Source organism: Balaenoptera musculus, chromosome 5, assembly GCF_009873245.2.
Source record: "Balaenoptera musculus isolate JJ_BM4_2016_0621 chromosome 5, mBalMus1.pri.v3, whole genome shotgun sequence".
NCBI classification, from domain to species: Eukaryota; Metazoa; Chordata; class Mammalia; order Artiodactyla; family Balaenopteridae; genus Balaenoptera; species Balaenoptera musculus.
Window position 1 is genome coordinate 76,032,682 of NC_045789.1, and position 20,966 is coordinate 76,053,647.

At 38.9% G+C, this 20,966-nt stretch overlaps 1 protein-coding gene and 1 pseudogene across 2 annotated transcripts in view; one reads left to right on the plus strand and one right to left on the minus strand.

The window, feature by feature from the left end:
• The window catches only part of UBE2K (ubiquitin conjugating enzyme E2 K), a 78,852-nt gene extending 57,994 nt beyond the window's left edge, over positions 1–20,858 (minus strand). The window contains exon 1 of one of the 2 annotated variants that reach the window (XM_036852348.1): positions 20,594–20,858. In XM_036852348.1, the coding sequence (XP_036708243.1) occupies positions 20,594–20,656 (63 nt within the window). In that variant the 5' untranslated portion in view covers positions 20,657–20,858. The remainder of the gene's footprint in view (positions 1–20,593) is intronic. The other variant, XM_036852347.1, reaches the window with a different exon arrangement.
• LOC118895396 lies at positions 9,101–11,477 on the plus strand (annotated as a pseudogene).
• Positions 20,859–20,966: the final 108 nt, after the last annotated feature.

Sequence of the window (20,966 nt, forward strand, 5' to 3'; positions counted from 1 at the left end):
TTTACTCTGTATATTTCTGTAATTGAAAAAATTTAACAATGAGACTCTGTACTCTTAAGTAATTTAAAACAACTTTTAACTTTCCAAACTCCTATGTCACCTAAGAAAATTTAAGAAGGAATTTTAAAGGGTTCAAAGTACCGACAGCAAAAAGGAAAAAAAAACAAAAACAAAAACTAAAGAACTGAACCAAACAAAAAGGAAGAAAAACAATGGAACTAGTGACTCAATGAAATAAAATAAATAAAACCAAAAAGTCATGCGCTCAACTGATAAAATACAGAATAAGTAAACTAAAAGGAAGAAAGAGACAGGAAACTAAAAAACGAGATAAACCGAGACTTCCCTTGTAGTCCAGTGGTAAAGAATCCACCTTCCAATGCAGGGGACGTGGGTTTGATCCCTAGTTGGGGAACTAAGATCCCACGTGTCGTGGAGAAACTAAGCCCATGTACCACAACTACTGCGTCCGCACGCCCTGGAGCCTGTGCGCCACAACTAGAGAGAAGCCCAAGTGCCGTAACGAACGCCACAACAAAGACCAGATGCAGCCCCCCCCCCCAAAAAAAAAGTAGAAATAAATAAATAAATAATTTTTTTTAAAAACCTTTAAAAAATGAGATAAACCATATCCTGTGTTTACTACACATTAAAAACAGATCATAAATAATAAGTGAAATGTAATATCTTAAATAAGAGATTTTTTTTTTTGATGTGGACCATTTTTATTGAATTTGTTATAATACTGCTTCTGTTTTATGTTTTGGTTTTTTGGCCACAAGGCATGTGGGATCTCACCTCCCCCGACCAGGGACTGAACCCGCACCCCCCTGCATTGGAATGCAAAGTCTTAACCACTGGACCGCCAGGGAAGTCCCAAGAGATTTTTTTTAAAATACCTAAACTGACAAAAATTTAGCAACCACTCTCTAAAAAGCCACCTGGTTCTCAAACATACATTCCACTTTACAAAAAATGATCCCACACTGTTTCAAAACAATGAAAGGGACAGAATGATTACAAACACATTTTATAGGACAAACAATGGCTTTGATCCCCCAAACTCAGCCAGCACAATTCTGAACAAACACAGGCTAGTCTCACTAAAAAGTTACACAATTCTCAACAAAATCTTGGTTAACATACCATAACAAATTTAAGTACTATTCACTATGACCAAGAGGGGTTTATTCCAAAAATTCAAGAATACAATTCCATGAAAATTTTTATCAAAAAGGTATTTGGAAATGCCTTAATTTGACAAATACAGATGTTAAAGTGACAAAGGATATATATCTAAACTTGAGGCAAAACTATGTTTTCCTTAAAAAAAGGGGTAAGAATATTTGCCATCACTGCTACTATTTACAGTAATCCTTCCACCTAAACACAAACTCTTCTATAAAATCAAACATAGACAAACTTATTTTGCATAAACGTATTTTAACCACAAGAATTTCAAACAGAGACCAATCTCAAATTACTTTCACAGCTATGACTTGAAGTCCCCTGCCTCCAGAACTGTGAGAAAATGTATTTCTGTGGTTTATGCCACCCAGTCTATGGTATTTTGCTGTGGCAGCACGGGCTAAGACATCCACACACTGATTAAAAAAAGAGAAAAGGGGACTTCTCTGGCGGCGAAGTGGTTAAGAATCCGCCTGCCAGTGCAGGGGACATGGGTTCAATCCCTGGTCCGGGAAGATCCCACATGCCGCGGAGCAATTACGCCTGTGCACCACAACTATTGAGCCTGCACTCTAGAGCCCACAACTACTGAAGCCCTCGTGCTGCAACTACTGAAGCCCGCACGCATAGACCCCGTGTTCCACAACACGAGAAGCCACCGCAATGAGAAGCGCTGTTCGCCACAACGAGAGAAAGCCCACATGCAGCAACGAAGACCCAATGCAGCCAAAAATAATAAATTAAAATATTTAAAAAAAAGAGAAAGAGGAAAATCATTTGTTGCCATAGGAGGTGACTATTACACCAAATCTATACTCTGATAATAAGTAATTTTCATCCCAGTTAATGATGGAAAGCTCTTCTTTCTCGAAGAATTCTAGCTAGGTAAATATAAAGTTGACAATTAGGAAAATCAATGGATGATGATCCTTATCAGGTGAAAGGATACTAAAGAGTAAGATATTTGCAAAGAACCAAAGCATTAACTTCAGTTTACTTGCGAACTGCAAAAGGAATAAAATATACCTTCACGAAGAGATCTTGTGGCTCCCACCTTAATCAAGTGATTACACAAGTGACCTGACATCACGAACAGTGCAAAAACCTGATATTACACATATATTAACATGATTCAATATGAAGTACCGACATTACACTTGGAGTCTTGCCAAAAATGTTTAACCTGCTAATCCAGTCAAACCTTTATACCTAAACTCCCAGTTTATAAGAAATACAAGTTAAAGCATCACCATGAGGAAATCTCCAGAATTAAAAATGGAGGTGTGTGCAGGAGAACCATCATAAATTTTAAAAGACTAAAAACTACATTCAGGGAATCCCCTGGCTAGGACTCAGTGCTTTCACTGCCATTACCAGGGTTCAATCCCTGGTCCAGGAACCAAGATCCCGCAAGCCAAAAAAAAAACCCCAAGCAAACAAGCAAAAATACTACATTCATATGCAATGTGTAAACCTTAAGCGGATTCTTCAAAAAAAAATCCAAAAAACTATAAAAGACATTTTTTTAAGTAACTAGGGAGATATGGAAAATATGAATATTAGATACTAAGGAATTAACAATTTTCTTAGGTAGAATAATGATACTGTGGTTATGTAAAAGAATGCTATTTAGAGGAGATGCATGCTCAGCTTTTGGTAGTGAATTATCTTCATAACAGCAGCATTAACAATTGTTGAATCTAGGCAGTGATGACAGAGGCATACTGTTCTTTCAACTCTTCCACTTGAAAATTTTCTTAATAAAAAGTTAAATGAATTTTTTTTTATTTTTTCTGCCACTTACTTGCCCATAAAATGTCTAGTTCATAGAACTTACTCAAGTTCACTGGATAAACTAGGGCTTGGTCAAATGTTTATCTAAATAAACTCAATGTTTTTCAAAAAAAAAAAGTTAAATAAACAGATAAAATGGGACAGTTAATTTTTCTATCTGACTTTAAAAAAAAAGGTTGTATTAATGGTAAGAATATGATGAAATAGGCTGCCTCATACAGTGCCAGTACTAGAGCAATTTACAACAAACTTCCTAGAAAACACCTTGGTCATAAGTTCAGATACTATGACCTAGTAATTTTCTTCCAGTAATCTATCTTATGGAAATAAACTCAGATAAAAAGTATTATGGGACGTCTCTGGTGGTGCAGCGGGTTAAGAATCCGCCTGCCAAAGCGGGGGACACAGGTTCAATCCCTGGTCTGGGAAGATCCCACATGCTGCGGAGCAACTAAGCCTGTGCGCTACAACTACTGGGCCTGCGCTCTAGAGCCCGCGAACCACAACTACTGAAGTCCGTGTGCCTAGAGCCGGTGCTCTGCAACAAGAGAAGCCACCGCAATGAGAAGCCCGCGCAACGCAATGAAGAGTAGCCCTTGCTCACCGCAACAAGAGAAAGCCCGTGCACAGCAACGAAGACCCAATGCAGCCAAAAATAAATAAATTTATTTTAAAAAAAAGTATTATGTAAAGATATGCCTTTCAGCAGGAAAGGCTATAACAAGAAAAAATAGAAACAATTTATAAATGTTCGACAAAAGAATGGTTTTAGTCAGGCAGTACTAAACATTAATATGTAAATACTATTTAATTCTAATACTCAAGTTAAACACTAAATATTTAAAAAGAATATTTAATGCCCTGAAGAAAACACAAGATATATTAACAGGAAAAAGATATAAAACAGTATACATACAAAGATCCTGATTTGATTAAAAGGCTGTTTATATCAACAGCTATCTGTGGTTGATGAGACTGTTGCCTAATTTGTCATCTTTGTACATTTCTTCTCAATTCTCATAGACGAGCAAGGAGACAGGATTAAGACTGCCTGTGTTCCCGACAAATATTAACAGACTGTAAGCTCTTATCCCCATAATCATACTCTTGATTTTGTCGTCACCTAAACCTGCACCTTCTCCGAAATCCACTTCAAGTTTCTCAGATTCCCAACCTCCATGGATTAAATAAATTCACTTTGGTACCCCAAACCCAGCTATTAGCTGGCTTCATCAAAACAGAACCACTCTCCCTGACTCTCCCTCATTATCAATCACCTTTAAGGTCCTCACTTCCTCCTTAGCCAGTTTAGATTCCTTGGGCATTCATTATAATCACTCCCTTGCAAATACTCTTGACAACCTTGATACCTTTCTTCCTGCAGTGTACTCATATGGCAAAGCCCTAATGCTAATTAAATTCATTCCTCAATTAACTAAAAAAAAAAAAAACAAAACAAAACTTCCTGTGTCTTCCTCAAGCAGCACTGCTGGGGGAGGGAGCAGGGAACAACCACCATTAAGCGGTCTTATGTTCAAGTGAAAACCACAAATCCCAAATGGAAACTTAACATTGCCCTAAGTGTCTCTGCTCCTATTAAAGATTAATCCTTCCACTTATGTTAGGAACACCACCCCCTGTTCTTCTCAAGGACTTTGCTCCTTCAGTTACTCCTCTCTAGCATAATCAATTTCTCCCATCCATCAACATACAAACATACTCTAATATCTACTAGAAATTTTTTTTTTTTAAAGATCTCTGAAGCCATGGTCTTCTCCAGCTCCCCCGCTTCTCTCCTTCCCTGTAAAAGCAAAACTCCTTTAAAAAGTTGACCATAGTTGCCAGTTCCTCATCTCATTCCTCTTAACAATCCACCCCAATAACACATGCACACCATTCCAATGAAAATATTCCAGTCAAGGTCACCAATGATCACACTGCAAATTCAACAGTCATTTCTCCCATTTAAGCAGCATGATAAAGTTGACCACCCTCTCTTCTTGGAACTCTGTCTTCTCTTGGCTTCAATGACACCATGCTCTCCTTTGTTGGTTCTCATCAATTCAACTTCAACATGTGCTATGGAACCAGGACAAAAACCAGATTTTGTCCTAGACCCCTCCTTTTCTAACCAAATTCTCCTAGAGTTAAGTTACCCAGTCTAAGCTTCAAATTATACCATCTATGTATCTATGATGCCAAATCTCTCTTCAGATCTAACCTCCACTCACATAATGAACTGCTTCAATTCTTATCCTCCCCACCTCCAGTGTGCTCTTCCCACTCCTCAACTCAGAAATTAGCACCACCATCTATCTAGTTGCAAAAGACAAAAATCTAGGTGTTTTTCCAGCTTCATTATTTCTCTACACCATCAGCAAGCTCTGGTGACTCCACTCTTAAAACATAACCCAAACACTTCTCTTAAGCCCCCTCTATTCTACCCTAACCCCAAGCTACAATCATCTCTTGCCTAGGCTACCTAGAAAGGCTTCCCAAATGATCTTCCTGAGTTCATTCCTGCCTCCTATCCCCAACCCCACATGGGAAGTGCCTAACAAATTACCTTCTCCTTCCTTACTAACAAAACCCTCATTTTAACTGGGGAGCAATGTGCTCAGCTAATAAACATTTCCTAGCCTGCCTTAAACCAAGAAGTGATTATGACACTGGTGAATAAAAAAATAAAAAGAGAGGTCACTGAATGGAACCTCAGATATCTCTTTAAAGGGAGTGAACTCAGCTGGCAGTGCCTGGTGCCTTTCCCTTTTTGAAATTCAGATAGGCTGCCTGGTCCTCTGATAGCCATTCTGAGAGTTTAGGGACAAGGGTCAAACTCCTAAGAATAGTAACCTGAAAGTTAGAAGTAGACTATTAACACTATAAAGCCCCTAACCAAGCAACTTCGGGATACTTTCCCTCCAGACTTTTCCTATTTATTTCAATCACTACTACTGTTTCTTTTGTTATATCCAGCAAAACTCAACCTTTAAGTAGTAAACGTTTCCTCATATCTTCAGGGTCAATTCATTCTCCACAGCAGCCAAAGTGATCTTTTAAAAACACAAATTCTGTCGTTTGCTTTAAATCCTCAAATGGCTTGTGTGTGATCTGGCTCCCACCTACATCTCCAACTTCATCTTGCACCATTCTCCTCCCTTACCCACAATACTCCAGCCACAACAACCTCCTTTTGGTTGCTTACACATAGCAAATTCATTCCCACTTTAGAGCTTTTACATTAACAGTTTCCACTGATCTGGACTGTTCTTCCCCTAGTGACGTGCTTTTAACATTCAGATCTCAATTTAAGTTTACAATTCTAGGATAAGCCTTTTCTGAACACCCAATCAAAAACAACCAATTAATTTCATCTGGACAATATTATTATACAGCTCCGCACTGCATTTATTACTTATTTGTCTGTCTTCCCTTATCCCACTCATTACTATATCCCCAACACATATCATGGTGCCTACCATAGAGGGAGCCCTCAAATATCTGTTAAAGAGCTCTTGGTACTGATAATACAAAGATGGATGAGCCATGATGCCTACCCTTGAGAAGCTTGGAGTCTAATAGGGAAAAACAACTTCAAATGATTAAAAATTACAGATTTCGGTTTAAAGTCCCATGGGAATTGTATTCAACGCTCCCCCACCCCAAAAAAATTCTAAATATGTATATATATGTACATACATAGATAAAATGAAAGGAATACCAAAATTAAGATGTATCTCTGTATATGTGAAATATTTCATAGACAAACATTTTTTAAAGAAAAGAATTATCTCTGGGAGTGAGATTACCGATAATTTTTACTTTATGATATAGTTCCCTGTATTTTTCAAAGTTTAATAAGTTTGTTACTTTTATATTCAGAGAATTTTGACTATTTAAAAGAGAAAAGCAATTAAATGGTTTACATTCTTGACTATATAATTATTAGCTTTCTATGTGCATGTAAGAGTTGATCATCCTAATATATGACTAAGTTAATTCCAATTTATCCTCCCAAGTATTAGTTTAAGGGTTATTCCCAAGGAACTCTTTCCCTGAGTTCAGGTTACCTCACCCTCACAGTTCTCCTTACTTAAACTCAACAAACATAACTAGCTGTTCAATGTCTCACCATCTTACTGGACCATAATTTACTCCATAACAGCATGGACCATGTCTAGCTTATTAACAAACACAGATGGCATTCAATAAATATTTGTTGAATAAATGAAGAAAAATGTAGAGTTAACTAAAGAGTTTAAACCACAGGATACAGATGATGTCATATATACTTCTAAATAGATGCCCCCTGAGATCTTCAAAGGGGAAAACTACAAAATAAAGCAAAAAAGATTCTCTTCCCACCATCTTATTTCCCCAGTTTTGACCTTGGACAGTATACCATCCCAATTCAGGACCTGACTACATTATCAACAGAAACCCAACTTCACTGGCGGCCACCTTTATCAACATATTCAATTCTTCCAGAAGCAGGATGAAAGGTATTACTTTCATAGTGCTTGGAGATTAGCTCCCTGAAGCTTAAGAAATACTGAAACTCATTCAGGAAAACAAATGCCTCCTGCTCACCAGGCAATGTGCTAAGCAATGGAGGATGGAAAAATCAGTTAAGACAGGTCTATGTCCTCAATGACACACATTCACGGTTCCATCAGACAGATGGAGATAAAGCACGTAAGTAAACACCTAAGGATATAATCAAAGTATGACCAAGCCAAGAGACGTTAAAAAAAGTCTGACATATATAACCCTCTAAAATCTAACCTAGCAGTACACACTAAATTCTTGCACATTTGTACCAGCAAGAAACTGGAAATAACCAAATATCCAATGCACAGATGCATAAACTGCAGTATATTCTATACATATATTTTAAAAATAAAGGAACTACTACAGAATGACTTAAGAAAAATGAAGCACAAAGTGTTTTATATCACTGTTGAAAAGCAACAGTATCAGACAACCCACAATTAAGTACACCAATCCCAAAGATGGTTCACATGAATCAAAGAAACCTAGAAGTAAAGCATCCCACAGTCACTTGAGAGAAAAGGCTACATATGGTAGCTAGCCCTGCATTTGTAATCACTAGAAAAATCCATAATCACACAAAGACTAAAAATAATGAACAGAGTAACATAGACCTGTCCTGAACCTAGGCAAAGAGCACTTTCAGCAATAGCTCCAAAAGATTAGACACCTATCAAAGATTTGGGCAGTGGGTGGGTGGGGGTGGGGTGGCATACTTTAAATGTTACTAAGCCTAATACATTTCAGGCACCATACTGGATGCTGAAGAGAAAAAGATGAATAAGAATCCTCAAGGAGCCCAGTGATCTAGCAGGAGCAAAAAGACATATATACAATTACCAAAAATATAATAACCGCTCTAAAAAAATCCCAACAAAGTGATACTGGAGAAAAAAGGTAAACTGTGGGTTCAAGAAAAGCTTCCCTGATGGTGCAGTGCTAATGCAGGGAACACGGGTTCGAGCCCTGGTCCGGGAAGACTCCACACGCTGAGGAGCAACTAAGCCCGTGCACCACAACTACTGAGCCTGCGCTCTAGAGCCCGTGAGCCACAACTACTGAAGCCCTCACACCTAGAGCCTATGCTCCGCAACAAGAGAAGCCACCGCAATGAGAAGCCCGCGCACCGCAATGAAGACCCAGTGCAGCCAAAGACAAATAAATAAATAAATTTAAAAAAAAGAAAAAAGAAAAAAGAAAAGCTTATCAGGAATGGCATTTTAGGAGAAGTAAGTTTTTCAAAAGGCAAAGAAAGGAGGCTAAGGACTTATTCCAAGCAGACAGAACAACTCAATATAGCTAAAGGCTGGAGGAAGAGTGAGGGTCTGAGGTATGTTCAGGCATACAACTAAGTTGAGACTTGACAAGAAATAAGTCAGGAAAGGTAGGCTAGAACAACAGTAAAAAAGTTTTGACTTCATGCAATAGGGGGTAGACAATGTAAAGGAAAATGACAAAATAACGTTTTAAAAATTAAATCCAGGGAGGCGGGGCCGCACCGCGGTGCGGGGCCACCATCCTCCACGCTCCTGGGCGCTCCTCCGTGCTGTGCGCCCCACAGGAGGAAGTCACAGGAAAACAATTTGACATCAGGTGAGAATCCAAGTCAAATCTGGGTGAAACTGAAAAGAAACTGGACGTTCCCGTTGGCTCCATAAGTACCTATGGATTATGGCAGGAAAACTGAAATAGGTCACTGATATCGAGAAGTCGGTGCTGATAAATAACTTTGAAAAGAGAGGATGGGTCCAAGTGACAGAAAACGAGGACTGGAATTTTTACTGGAAGAGCAAGCAAACCATCCACAACGTTTTTAGTGTCAAAACTGGCTACCAGGGCTTCCCTGGTGGCGCAGTGGTTGAGAATCTGCCTGCCAATGCAGGGGACACGGGTTCGAGCCCTGGTCTGGGAAGATCCCACATGCCGCGGAGCAACTGGGTCCGTGAGCCACAACTACTGAGCCTGCGCGTCTGGAGCCTGTGCCCCGCAATGGGAGGGGCCGCGATAGTGAAAGGCCCACGCACCGTGATGAAGAGTGGCCCCCGCTTGCCGCAACTAGAGAAAGCCCTCACACGAAACGAAGACCCAACACAGCCATAAATAAATAAATAAATAAAGTAGCTATTAAAAAAAAAAAAAAAACTGGCTACCGGCTCTCAGATGATCAAATAGTCAACCATTTCCTGAACCACTATGAACTGATGCAGAAGGATCTGATGGTGAAAAACATCAAAAGATAACAGGAAAGAGCTGGAGAAGAAAGGAAGTCCTTTAGTAGAGAAGGACGAAAGTGGGAAACACCTCTACCTGGACTTCGTCCCCGTCACCTACATGCTGCCCGCCGACTACAACCTGTTCGTGGAGTTCAGGAAAAGCCCCTCCAGCACCTGGATCATGAAACCTTGTGGCAAAGCTCAGGGAAAGGGCATCTTTCTGATCAACAAGCTCTCGCAAATCAAAAGTGCTCCTGGGACAGCAAAACATCTTTGTTCATGACTCAGTCTACCAAGGAAGCCTACGTGATCTCTCTGTACATTAACAACCCGTTACTAATCGGCAGCAGGAAGTTTGACCTGCGTTTGTATGTTCTGGTGTCTACGTACCGTCCACTGCGCTACTACATGCATAAACTTGGATTTTGCTGCTTTTGCACAGTAAAATACACCCCGAGTACCAGTGAGCTGGATAACATGTTTGTTCATCTCACCAACGTTGCCATTCAGAAACATGGGAGGACTACAACCAAATCCACGTGGGGACGGGGGCACGTGGACCATGAACAACCTGCGGCTCTACCTGGAGAGCACCTGAGGCGAGGAGGTGACCAGCAAGCTGTTCAACGAGATCCACTGGATCTTCATGCAGTCCCTGAAGGCCGTGGCACCCATGATGAACAACGACAAACACTGCTTTGAGTGCTACAGCTACGACATCATCATCGACGACAAGCTGAAGCCCTGGCTGATCGAGGTGAACGCGTCCCCATCCCTCACCTCCACATTGCCAACGACCAAATCCTTAAGTATAACCTGATTAATGACACCCTCAACATCGCGGTCCCTAACGTTGAAATTCCAGACTGTAAATGAAACAAGTCACCCCCAAAGAAAGTCCTTGGCAATTATGAAATTCTGTATGACGAGGAGCTGGCACAGGGCGACAAGGCTGACCAAGGGCTGAGAAGTCCGCCGGGCCAGTCGCTGGGGCCCAGAGGGGGCCGACTGAGAGACTCCAGGAGGACCGTCCTCACAACCCGGAAGTGACCTCTAGTGAGAGCAAGACTCCAGCCTGGACTTGTCACCGCACCCACCCTTGCTGAAGACCTATTTTGGAAATTTCCTTTTTCTAGAGCTTTTTTCTTTTCCTAAACCCTGTAATAAAAGCACTTCTTTGGAAAGTTAAAGAAAAAAAAAAATTTAAATCCAGTGGCATGGCGCCAGTTGAATTAGAAGTTGGGACAGACCAAAGGCAGAGAACTAAATGTAAATAAGCAAACTATTTTAATAGAAATAGTCCATCTGAGAAATGAAAACCTGACCTAAGATGATTAACAAAAAACGCAAAAGCGGAAACAAAGATTCAGGAGATAAATGGGGGATGGAGGACGAAATCAGTAACTTACAAAGGGTAGTAAGAGAAGTTGAAGAAAAACCAGAAAAGTCGTATCAGAATAACCGAAAAGGGAAAGCTCTAAGATGGAACTGGAAACGTGGAAGAAAGATGTACAAAATGGACAACTGCTGAAAAGTTACTTTTCGTTTCACAATTTAGAAGATATTGGTAATGCCTGGAAAAGTAGTTTCAATATGATATGATAGAGACAGAAGAAACCTGAGTACAGAAGTTAAAGAATGAATTAACTTTTAAGAACCAAATACAGAAGAATATCTTTATGATAACCAGAGTAGGAAAAGATTCCTTAAACAAAATACAAAAACCACACCATAGGGCTTCCCTGGTGGCACAGTGGTTGAGAATCTGCCTGCCAATGCAGGGGACACGGGTCCGAGCCCTGGTCTGGGAAGATCCCGCATGCCGCGGAGCAGCTGGGCCCGTGAGCCACAATTACTGAGCCTGCGCATCTGGAGCCTGTGCTCCGCAGCAAGAGAGGCCACGATAGTGAGAGGCCCGCGCACCGCGATGAAGAGTGGCCCCCACTTGCCGCAACTAGAGGAAGCCCTCACACAGAAACGAAGACCCAACATAGCCATAAATAAAATTTATTTAAAAAAACAAAAACAAAAAACCACACCACATAGGAAAAGACAGACAAATTTGACTACTTTAAAAGTAAACTCAGTTAGATCAAAGATACAATAAAGTTAAGTGAAATAAGCCAGCAGAACAAATAATGTATAATAATCAAATTCATAGAGACAGAAAATATTCAATAGAATGGTAACTGCCAGGGGTTGATCATTGAGAAGTAAGGAGTTAGTGTTTAATGGGTACAGAGTTTCAGTTTTACAGAAAGTAAAGTCTTGGAGATGGATGGTGGTATTGGTTGTACAACAATGTGAATGTACTTAATGCCACTGAAATTGTGCACTTAAATATATACAGGATGAGGGACTTCCCTGGTGATCCCGCAGTTAAGACTCCTCGCTCCCAATGCAGGGGGCCCAGGTTTGATCCCTGGTCAGGGAACTAGAGCCTGCATGCTGCAACTAAAAGATCCCGCATGCGGCAACGAAGACGCCGCATGCCACAACTAAGACCCCAATGCAGCAAAATAAATAAATATTTTTTAAAAATACAATGAAAAGTTTTATGATATTATTTACCACAATTTTTTAAAAAAGAGCATAAAAAAAGATAAGACAGTTAGAAATTAAGCCACATAACAGAAATAGAGAAAATTATACAGATAAAGAATTCTTACAGATCAATAAGAAAAATACAAACCACACAAATTCTTAAAAATGGGTAAGGAATGCAAACACTAATTTTACAAAAGAAAGACTTATGGCCAATAAACACAAAAACATGCTTAATATCTCTATTGACAAGGGAAATGAAAATTAAAATAAACTACCATTTCATATCCATCAGACTGACAAAAATCTAAACCTTCCAAATGTCAGGTCCCTAGAATTCTTATTTACTTCTACAGCAAGTGTAAATTGATACAATCATTGGGAGAACAATGATGCAATATCGAGTCATGCAGAAGATGAAAATACACTCAGATCCTGAAAGTCTACTTCCTATAAAACCCTTATGTGCCCAAGAAAACAACTATAATAATGTTCAATGCATCCTTTTTTATAATTTCTAAAAGTTGGAACTACACGCCATCAATAAGAGAATGAATTTTAAAAACTGTGACACGAAATACTCTACGTAGTAGACCCTTGAACAACGAGGGGGGTTAGGGATACCGACCCCCTGCTCAGACAAAACTTGAAGTATAACTTATAGTTGGCCCTCCATATACCCAGTTCCTCCACATCTACACATTCAATCAACAGTGGATTGTATAGTACTGCAGTATTTACTATGGAAAAAAATCCACATATAAACAGATTCATGCAGTTCAAACCCATGTTGGCCAAGGGTCAACTGTAGTTTAAAACTGAAGAACTAGAGCAATATGCATTGTCACAGATAAATCTCAAAAAACAACGTTGAGAAGAAAAGTTGCAGGAGATGTAGAATATTATAACCATCTATGAAAAAAATTTTTTTAAAAGTTTAAAATACTAAAAAGTGATTTTACACTCAAAAATACTGTGTTTATCAATAGTAAAAACAAAAATATGAATGGGGGGATGTACTCAACCCCTGCATAGTGGTTACTTACAAGAAGGAAAGAGAACAGAATGAGCTTTGTCTGTATGTTTTATTTCTTGGGCAGGTGGAGGAGGAGCTAAACCCAGCATGAGTTAGGATCTATTAAATCTGGACTGTGGATATAAAGATGTTCATATATTATTTCTTAACTTCTAAGTCTAAAATATAATTTTTTAAAACATCTTTAAAGATAATGGATAGGAAGCAAGCAACAGATATGATTATACTCTATTCTTTCCACCATAACCAGTAAACAGAGTCAGAGACCTGGTTTTAAACCCCTGTTCCACGAAGTTACTCGACACTGAGGAAAATTACTTAATTTCTTCAGAGCTGCAACTTTCTAATCCATAAAACAAGAATAACACCCATCTCATAAGGCTGTCATATATATAAAATATCGGACAGTAGACATTCAACTACAGGTAATTACTGTTTTAAATTTGCAGTAAAGGCACTTCCTTGGTGGTCCAGTGGGTAAGACTCCATGCTCCCAGTGCAGGGGGCCCAGGTTCAATCCCTGGCCGGGGAACTAGATCCCGCATGCGTGCCACAACTAAGTAGTCCACATGCCGCAACTAAAGATGACGTGCCACAACTAAGACCCAGAGCAGCCAAAATAAATAAATAAATGTTAAATCTGCAGTAAAAGCAAAGAACTAAAGGGAGGGAAAGGACAAGGGTTTTGAATGAAATGAACTTGTCTCGCCTTTTCAGAATTACATTACATAACAGAACATATGACGGATGTCAATGGATGTGACCACGACTTTCTAGTTTCCAAGACCCAACTTTAAAATAGGGATTTTACAAAGGAATTCAAGATTACACACCAGAGGATTAGCATATGGATTCCATGGTCCAGTTAAAGGAGACCAGAGCCATGTCAAGAAATCCAAAATAATCCCATTACTCCATATTATATGAAAGGCTCCCAAATAATTTACTTCTTTTTCACTCAGAAAGGTCATTTTAACACAAACTTCTCTCCAATTTATAACTGTCTCCTAAGGAAAGACTAACTAACATCTTCAGAACAAAGCCCACATATATTCTTTTGTATTCCCCTTGGCCACCAGCCTCCATAGGTTATTTGCACACAAAGAAACAATATCAGAAGTACCAAAGTCCCTCATCATGTTAAGCCTTTTCTGGAGGCAAATTCGTGTAGAGCTTTCACTAAACCATTGAAGGAAACCTTTATGGTCCAAGGACAACAATAAGCAGAGTATGAAAGTACAATTAATTCTGACATCTTAGCAGCTATCCATTTACTGAATGTTCCAAGCATTGCTCTAAGCACTGTAAAGCCTCTCTTGATCTCCCTATTTACAGATAAGAAAGCTGAAACAGTCAGTGCTGTAGGTATTAAGCAGAAAAGCCAGGACTGAACACAAATCTAATTCCAAAGCCTACACTCTTAATCACTAAGCTAAACTCACTACATTATGCTTGGGGAAGTAAGTATATCTGCCTCCTGGCAAACTTTTCTCACACCAAGAGAGAAAAGCAAAATATATTTAAATACAATACTCAATATTGAACCGTCACCCACTGTTGTACTTAGTTTTATTAGCATTCAGCTTTTATGGTATTGTTTATGAAAAGTATAGTCCCATAAAGCAACCACATATAATGGTTGGAGTAAACTGGTATGCCAAAAGCTTGGGTGAAGTTCACCATAAACCAGATTTGAGTCACTGAGCAACAATCAATCTCTCTAGGCCTCAGTTTCCTGATCTTATAGATGAAGTTTTTGGCCTAGATCTAAGGTCTCTTTCAACTTTAACATTCAACACATTTTCTAAGACACTGTTAATGCATGTTTTGAACAAAGATTTTGAAAGTCATCTTTTGAAAACCTTTAAAATGAAATCATATAGTATATGCTCTTATGTCTATCCTTTTACTCAAACATACTCAAAGCAAAAAACAAAAAAACATACTCAAAGCTAGTCTGTGCTATTAAAAACCAGGAAAATGACTGGAAAGGGGTGGGGTGTGGGGATTCTGCTGGTGCTGGTAATATTGTTTTGGGTGCTGGTCACACTTTATTGTATGTACTTTGTATATTACCATTTATTACTTTGATATGAAAAAGGTGTTTTTTTTCTCCAAAGAAAACTTATGTGTTCTAACTCCACAACTATGTTTGTGTATATCAGAGCTGTGCAACCTTTTTTTTTATAAATATATAAATGCGACCACCTAGAGGGGTGGGATAGGGAGGGTGGGAGGGAGACGCAAGAGGGAGGAGATATGGGGATATATGTATATGTATAGCTGATTCACTTTGTTATAAAGCAGAACCTAACACACCACTGTAAAGCAATTATACCCCAATAAAGATGTTAAAATAAATATACAAATATATATATATACACACACATATATAAAAATGTGTTTCTTGCCTAATTTTGTCCATAACCCTGCTCCCTAGTTCCAGTTCAGGCATCTACAGAAGAGATCATTTACTTGTAAATGACAGTATTCCTGTAATTCCTTTATGACTGTCTCCTGAAATTCCAAGTCAGTCTTAACTTTCCTTTGGAACCTAGCTCAAGAACCTCCCTACATACACATACCCTCAGAACTCCCATAGCATTGATTCTTTGCATCTAACATTTTTATCTACCTCCAACCAGGTAAGTCTTTTAGAGCTGTTGTCAATATGCTCAATAACTGCTGATAATATATTTACTGAGAAATAAGAATATATATTCTTTACAAAGGGGTGACCTGCAAAGGGATCCCAAATGCATCTAACTCTGCGCCTGAGGGACAGAGATCAAAGCCTTTATAATAACTAAAAAAAAAAAAAGAGAGAAGACGAGAAATGCACCCCAAAGAGTATTACTTGGACAGGCTTTTTAAGTTGTTGGCTTTTTTTAACTCAATCTATAACACTTTCCTTGCTCAACCTACACCCAGAACCTCTTAAGGCACACTATCTAAATAAGTTACACTGAACTATAATTTACATAGCTGTAAAAACACACCACTTTTCTATTCGTAAAAAATTGTTCAAATTCTGGTAACATTAGTTTATAGCAGGAAATGTCACCTTTTTCCTTAAATCAAAAAGGAAAAAGTTTAAAAGAAAATGATGATAATTAATTGATAAGGGGCAAAGTCTTAAAACAAAAACAGAACATTCAAACCTAGTAGTAGCCATGCTATATAATTTTTTGTACCTTTACTTCCATTCATTCATCTTTTAGAGAAATTATACTACACATCCTACCTAGTTAACAGTCTTAAATGTTCTTCTAAAGAGTTTTGTCTACAGCAGTGGTTCTCAGCATTTGGCAAAGTCTGGAGACATTTTTAGTTGATATGATTGGCAGGGAGAGGGTAGGGAGGTGGAGGGAGGATTGCCTGTGCTATTGGCATCTAGTGCTATTAGTCAGGGATAGTGCTAAACATCCTACAATGCACAGGAGAACCACCCACAACAAAGAATTCATTATCTGCCCCACATGCCCCACATAGTGCCAACGTTGCATGGTCTACAGAAATCAAGAGACTTTCTTCTAAAGATTTACAACTAGTTCTACACAGAATAATCAAATATATAAAATTTAAAATAAAAGATACAAAAATCCATTTAAATACTTAAGGAAAATGTATACAATAGTAGTTTTCATGAAACCAATTTGTTAATGCCATAGATTTAAATATTCCCTATGAGAATCCTAGAAAATCCTAGTTAGCAAAGTGCAGCTACAATATGAAAAAACCTACAGGTACCATACAGCTCAAGAACAAGCAAGAGTATGTGCACTGATTTAAGGGCATTTTACTTCACTGAACATCAAATTTAAAAATATTTTCCATATTGAAATGCAAGTAAACATTTAATTACAGGTAACACTTATTTTAATGTTTAAACTAACAATTAAATTAGGTTGTGTTTAAATCCTTTAATCAGTAATACAAACCAGGTTCAATTATTTTTAAATAATTAAAAGTACGCCTACCTTTGGCAAGTCATGACAGCATGGTACAATATAAACACAAGCAGACTTAGATCTACATCTCAAAGCTATACATTTGTGGACAAATAATTTAACTTCTCTGAATCTCAATTTTCTCATCTAAGAAATAACAAATCTAATTCAAAGACCTGTTCTTGAGAATTAGCAATAATGTATATAAACAAATGGAACTGAGAGCTCCTCTACAAATGGTGGTTAATTGTTTATACCAATAATAATTGATAGTAAATAATAATACAACCTATGAATACAGATTATAGTTTTATTCTATCCTCGTAAGCAACAACTCACTTATGTACTTCAACTCAAAAATAACTATAAAATGTACTTTAAATCAGTTTTCCATGCCTAGCAACTTTGAAACATTACTTAAAATTCACACTCAGATTTAAATAAACCTGACACATAAAGGACAGACTTCCAAACACAGTCTCAGGAAAAAAGGCCTACATGGTTTATTTATTTTGAGTAAATAACATATTAGCATGACTCAAAATTCAAAAGGGATCTTTTGATGCCTGTTGCCCCAGACACCCAATTCTCCGACAGACAAGCAATCAATGTTACCAATTTCTCATTAATCCTTTCACCTATACAAACAAATACACCTATTCTCCCACTTCTGACACAAATGGTGGCCTCCTCCCACTATTGTGCACTGTGCTTTTCACATTTAATTTATCTTGGAGGCTATATTTTAATTAACAACACACTCCAACAGTGGCCACTTACTACTTCTTATGGCCAGAATTCAGCAAATGTCAGCTATCTTTACTAAAGCACTTAAAAGGGGGGAAAAAAATCCTTAAAATCAATCAGGAGTCTTAGTAAACACAAACATATGAAATAAACTTTGCTAAAATGGAGATTTACATGAGGAAATACTTGATTACTTGACCAGCCACTCAAATACTGCATTTACATACATAAAAAGGAAACACGTGGACTGTACTACAAGTTCTTCTACGAGTTGAAAATAATCAACATAATCCACTTATAGAACTGGACCTAGTAAAATATCAATTAAATAAAATATTGGTGAAAATAAAGCTATTTACTGGTTATATATTCCAATATCTGACCCTTTCCTAAATGTTCTTTTAACTTACTTTCTGGAAGAAGTTTCATTCCAGATTTATAAAGGTACTGTTCTTAAAAAAATAATTTGCCTGTTTGTATTTTCTGTTTTCTTCCTCTGAAACACTATGTCACTTGAAGCAAGGCTTCATCATCCCTTACTTAATACAGAACTGTATTATTTTAACAATATGCATTAGTATAGCAATACAAGATTTCTTTTAAGCATCAATTTAAGTACTAAGAATATCATGGTGAAAAGTCACCTCACATAATGCAGAGACTATATGAATTATGAGAGCAGTAACTTACCACTTTTAATTAATAGAAAATAACGCATTAAAGTCTTATATTAAGTTTCAGGCTTGTACAACTGTATTATAGAAGAAATGTTTTAGGCTACTGGCAACAATATTAGCTGCAAACTTTCATTAGGAAGATATATGTCAACTGTCCTGGAATATATTTTCTTAGAGAAAAACTTAGAATCACTGTTTCATTGTATATCAGTACAGGCATTTACGACTCTTTTTCTGCACTGTACCACAAAAATACAAAGTCATCCTTCCATTCAGAGTTTTGGCACTTGAACAAATACAGAGGTCAGAGTACATACACATGCTCTGTAAAACCAATCATTACTTATATACTATTACATTCAATAAATCTGCTAGGATTTGGCATTTTTAAATAATCTTAAAGAATTTTCTCCATGTCTAGCTGGAAAAATACATAATCACTTTAGACTCAAAGTTCAACTGCTATCAGACTTATGTTAGTAACTCATCACATACTTAGAATGCTGAATTTCACAAATCATTGAGATCATTAAAGTACCAATGTAAGAGTAAAATACAAATAGCAATAATACATCCAATAATGATATGTGATATCTTGAAAATAACCAGTCAGTATTTTTAATCTTTCTTTGTTGAATCCAAGGAGGAAAACAACCTAGCGTTCTTCTTGATTTGGGTATGAAAAAAAAAACTGTACTGATACGTTCATAATTTTGAGTCAAATTACTATAACACTTTAAATATCTTACATTAATAAGTGCGGCTAATACTAGAGTATCTAAAATTTCCAAAGGACTCAAGAGCAGATTAAGACAAAAATTTTTTTAATCATTTCAGATATAAATATGTTGGGATAAACCTACTTTCTTAATAAGGAAATATAACAATGTATTAATCTGCTGAAACCTCATGTTTTTTAATAGGGATGTTCCTCAAAAGTAAGAATCAAGTTACTATGAGGGACTTCATAATGAAGTTAACTATGAAGGACATCATAGTGAAGTTTCATGGCACAACACAACAGTGTCACAGAGGCACTGTCTTAGGACACTCTGTAACCTGTAGACAGTATTTTGAAATAAGCTTCTCGTACACTCCATTATTTTTTCCTAATCTTAGCTAAAAATATTTAAATGTCTTTAATACACCAAACAGCTTACCTTTACCCAGTCAAAAAGCTTTAGATGTCAATCGAAAAGAGGCCTAGATGTCGGGGTAAGTAGAAATGAGATAACGGTCTAATATGGAATTAATTTCCTATCTCAGGTAAAAATTCCCTTATCCCCCCCCCACTCAAAGAAGATAGTACCCCATTATGCCTTCTCTTCTCTCCCAATACCGAACTGAGAGGGAGTAACTCTGAACGTCCTTCTTTCATCAATACCTAAGGACTCGCATCGCTCCTTCCCTAAGAAAAGGACCGTGGCGGCCAGACCGGTTATAACCCAGAATACCCTTAAAAAGAGTGGGCCTTTGGACAGCGCGGCTCTCCGGATCCAGTTACCACCTTTCCCCTTCCCCCAACCCACTTCCCGGGTTTTCTCAGGCTCGGCCTGCTCCCTCCCCACCCTACAGCCACACTTCCAGCTGTTGCCACTGCCTTGGGGCTGTCTCTAGAGCTCACACCACGCCGATAAGCGCCCCTCCTCAATCCGCCCCCCAAAACCGTATTCCTCCCCAGACCACCCGCCCGCGAGACCGTCCATCCCAGGGCCCTGGGAGGGGAGGGGAGGGGAAAACGGCGGAAGGAGGGGGAGACTGCTGCTTCCCCACAAGCAGAACGGTGGCAGCAAAGGCGGCCACCCGGGGGATACCAGGGATATTGGGGTCGCCGCTGGAAGGGCCCTCCCGCCCTGGGCTGAGGTGGGGGACGTCCGGTAGTTCATTTCTGACCTCCTCGCTCTTCAGCACCTCCTTGAACTCCCGCTTGATTCGCTGCACCGCGATGTTGGCCATGTCTCCGCCCGCAGCTGATTCGTACCCGCCTCCTCCGCCACCGCTACGACCACCGCCACCGCCGCCACCTCTTCCTCCACCGCCTCCTCCCTCTGCGATTCACACCCCAGCACACGAACGCTGCCAACGCCACCCCGGCCGCCGCGCTCTCCTGAGTGTGGAATCACCTCCGCGCCCGGCCACCAAAATGGCGCCGGGTCCGCGCATGCGTACGACGCTGACCCGGCCGGGCGGCGCAGCCGCTGCCGTCGTAGCCCCTTACGCCTCAGTCGCGAACCCGCGCCGCGCTGCGCCGCGCCTCGCGTCTCTG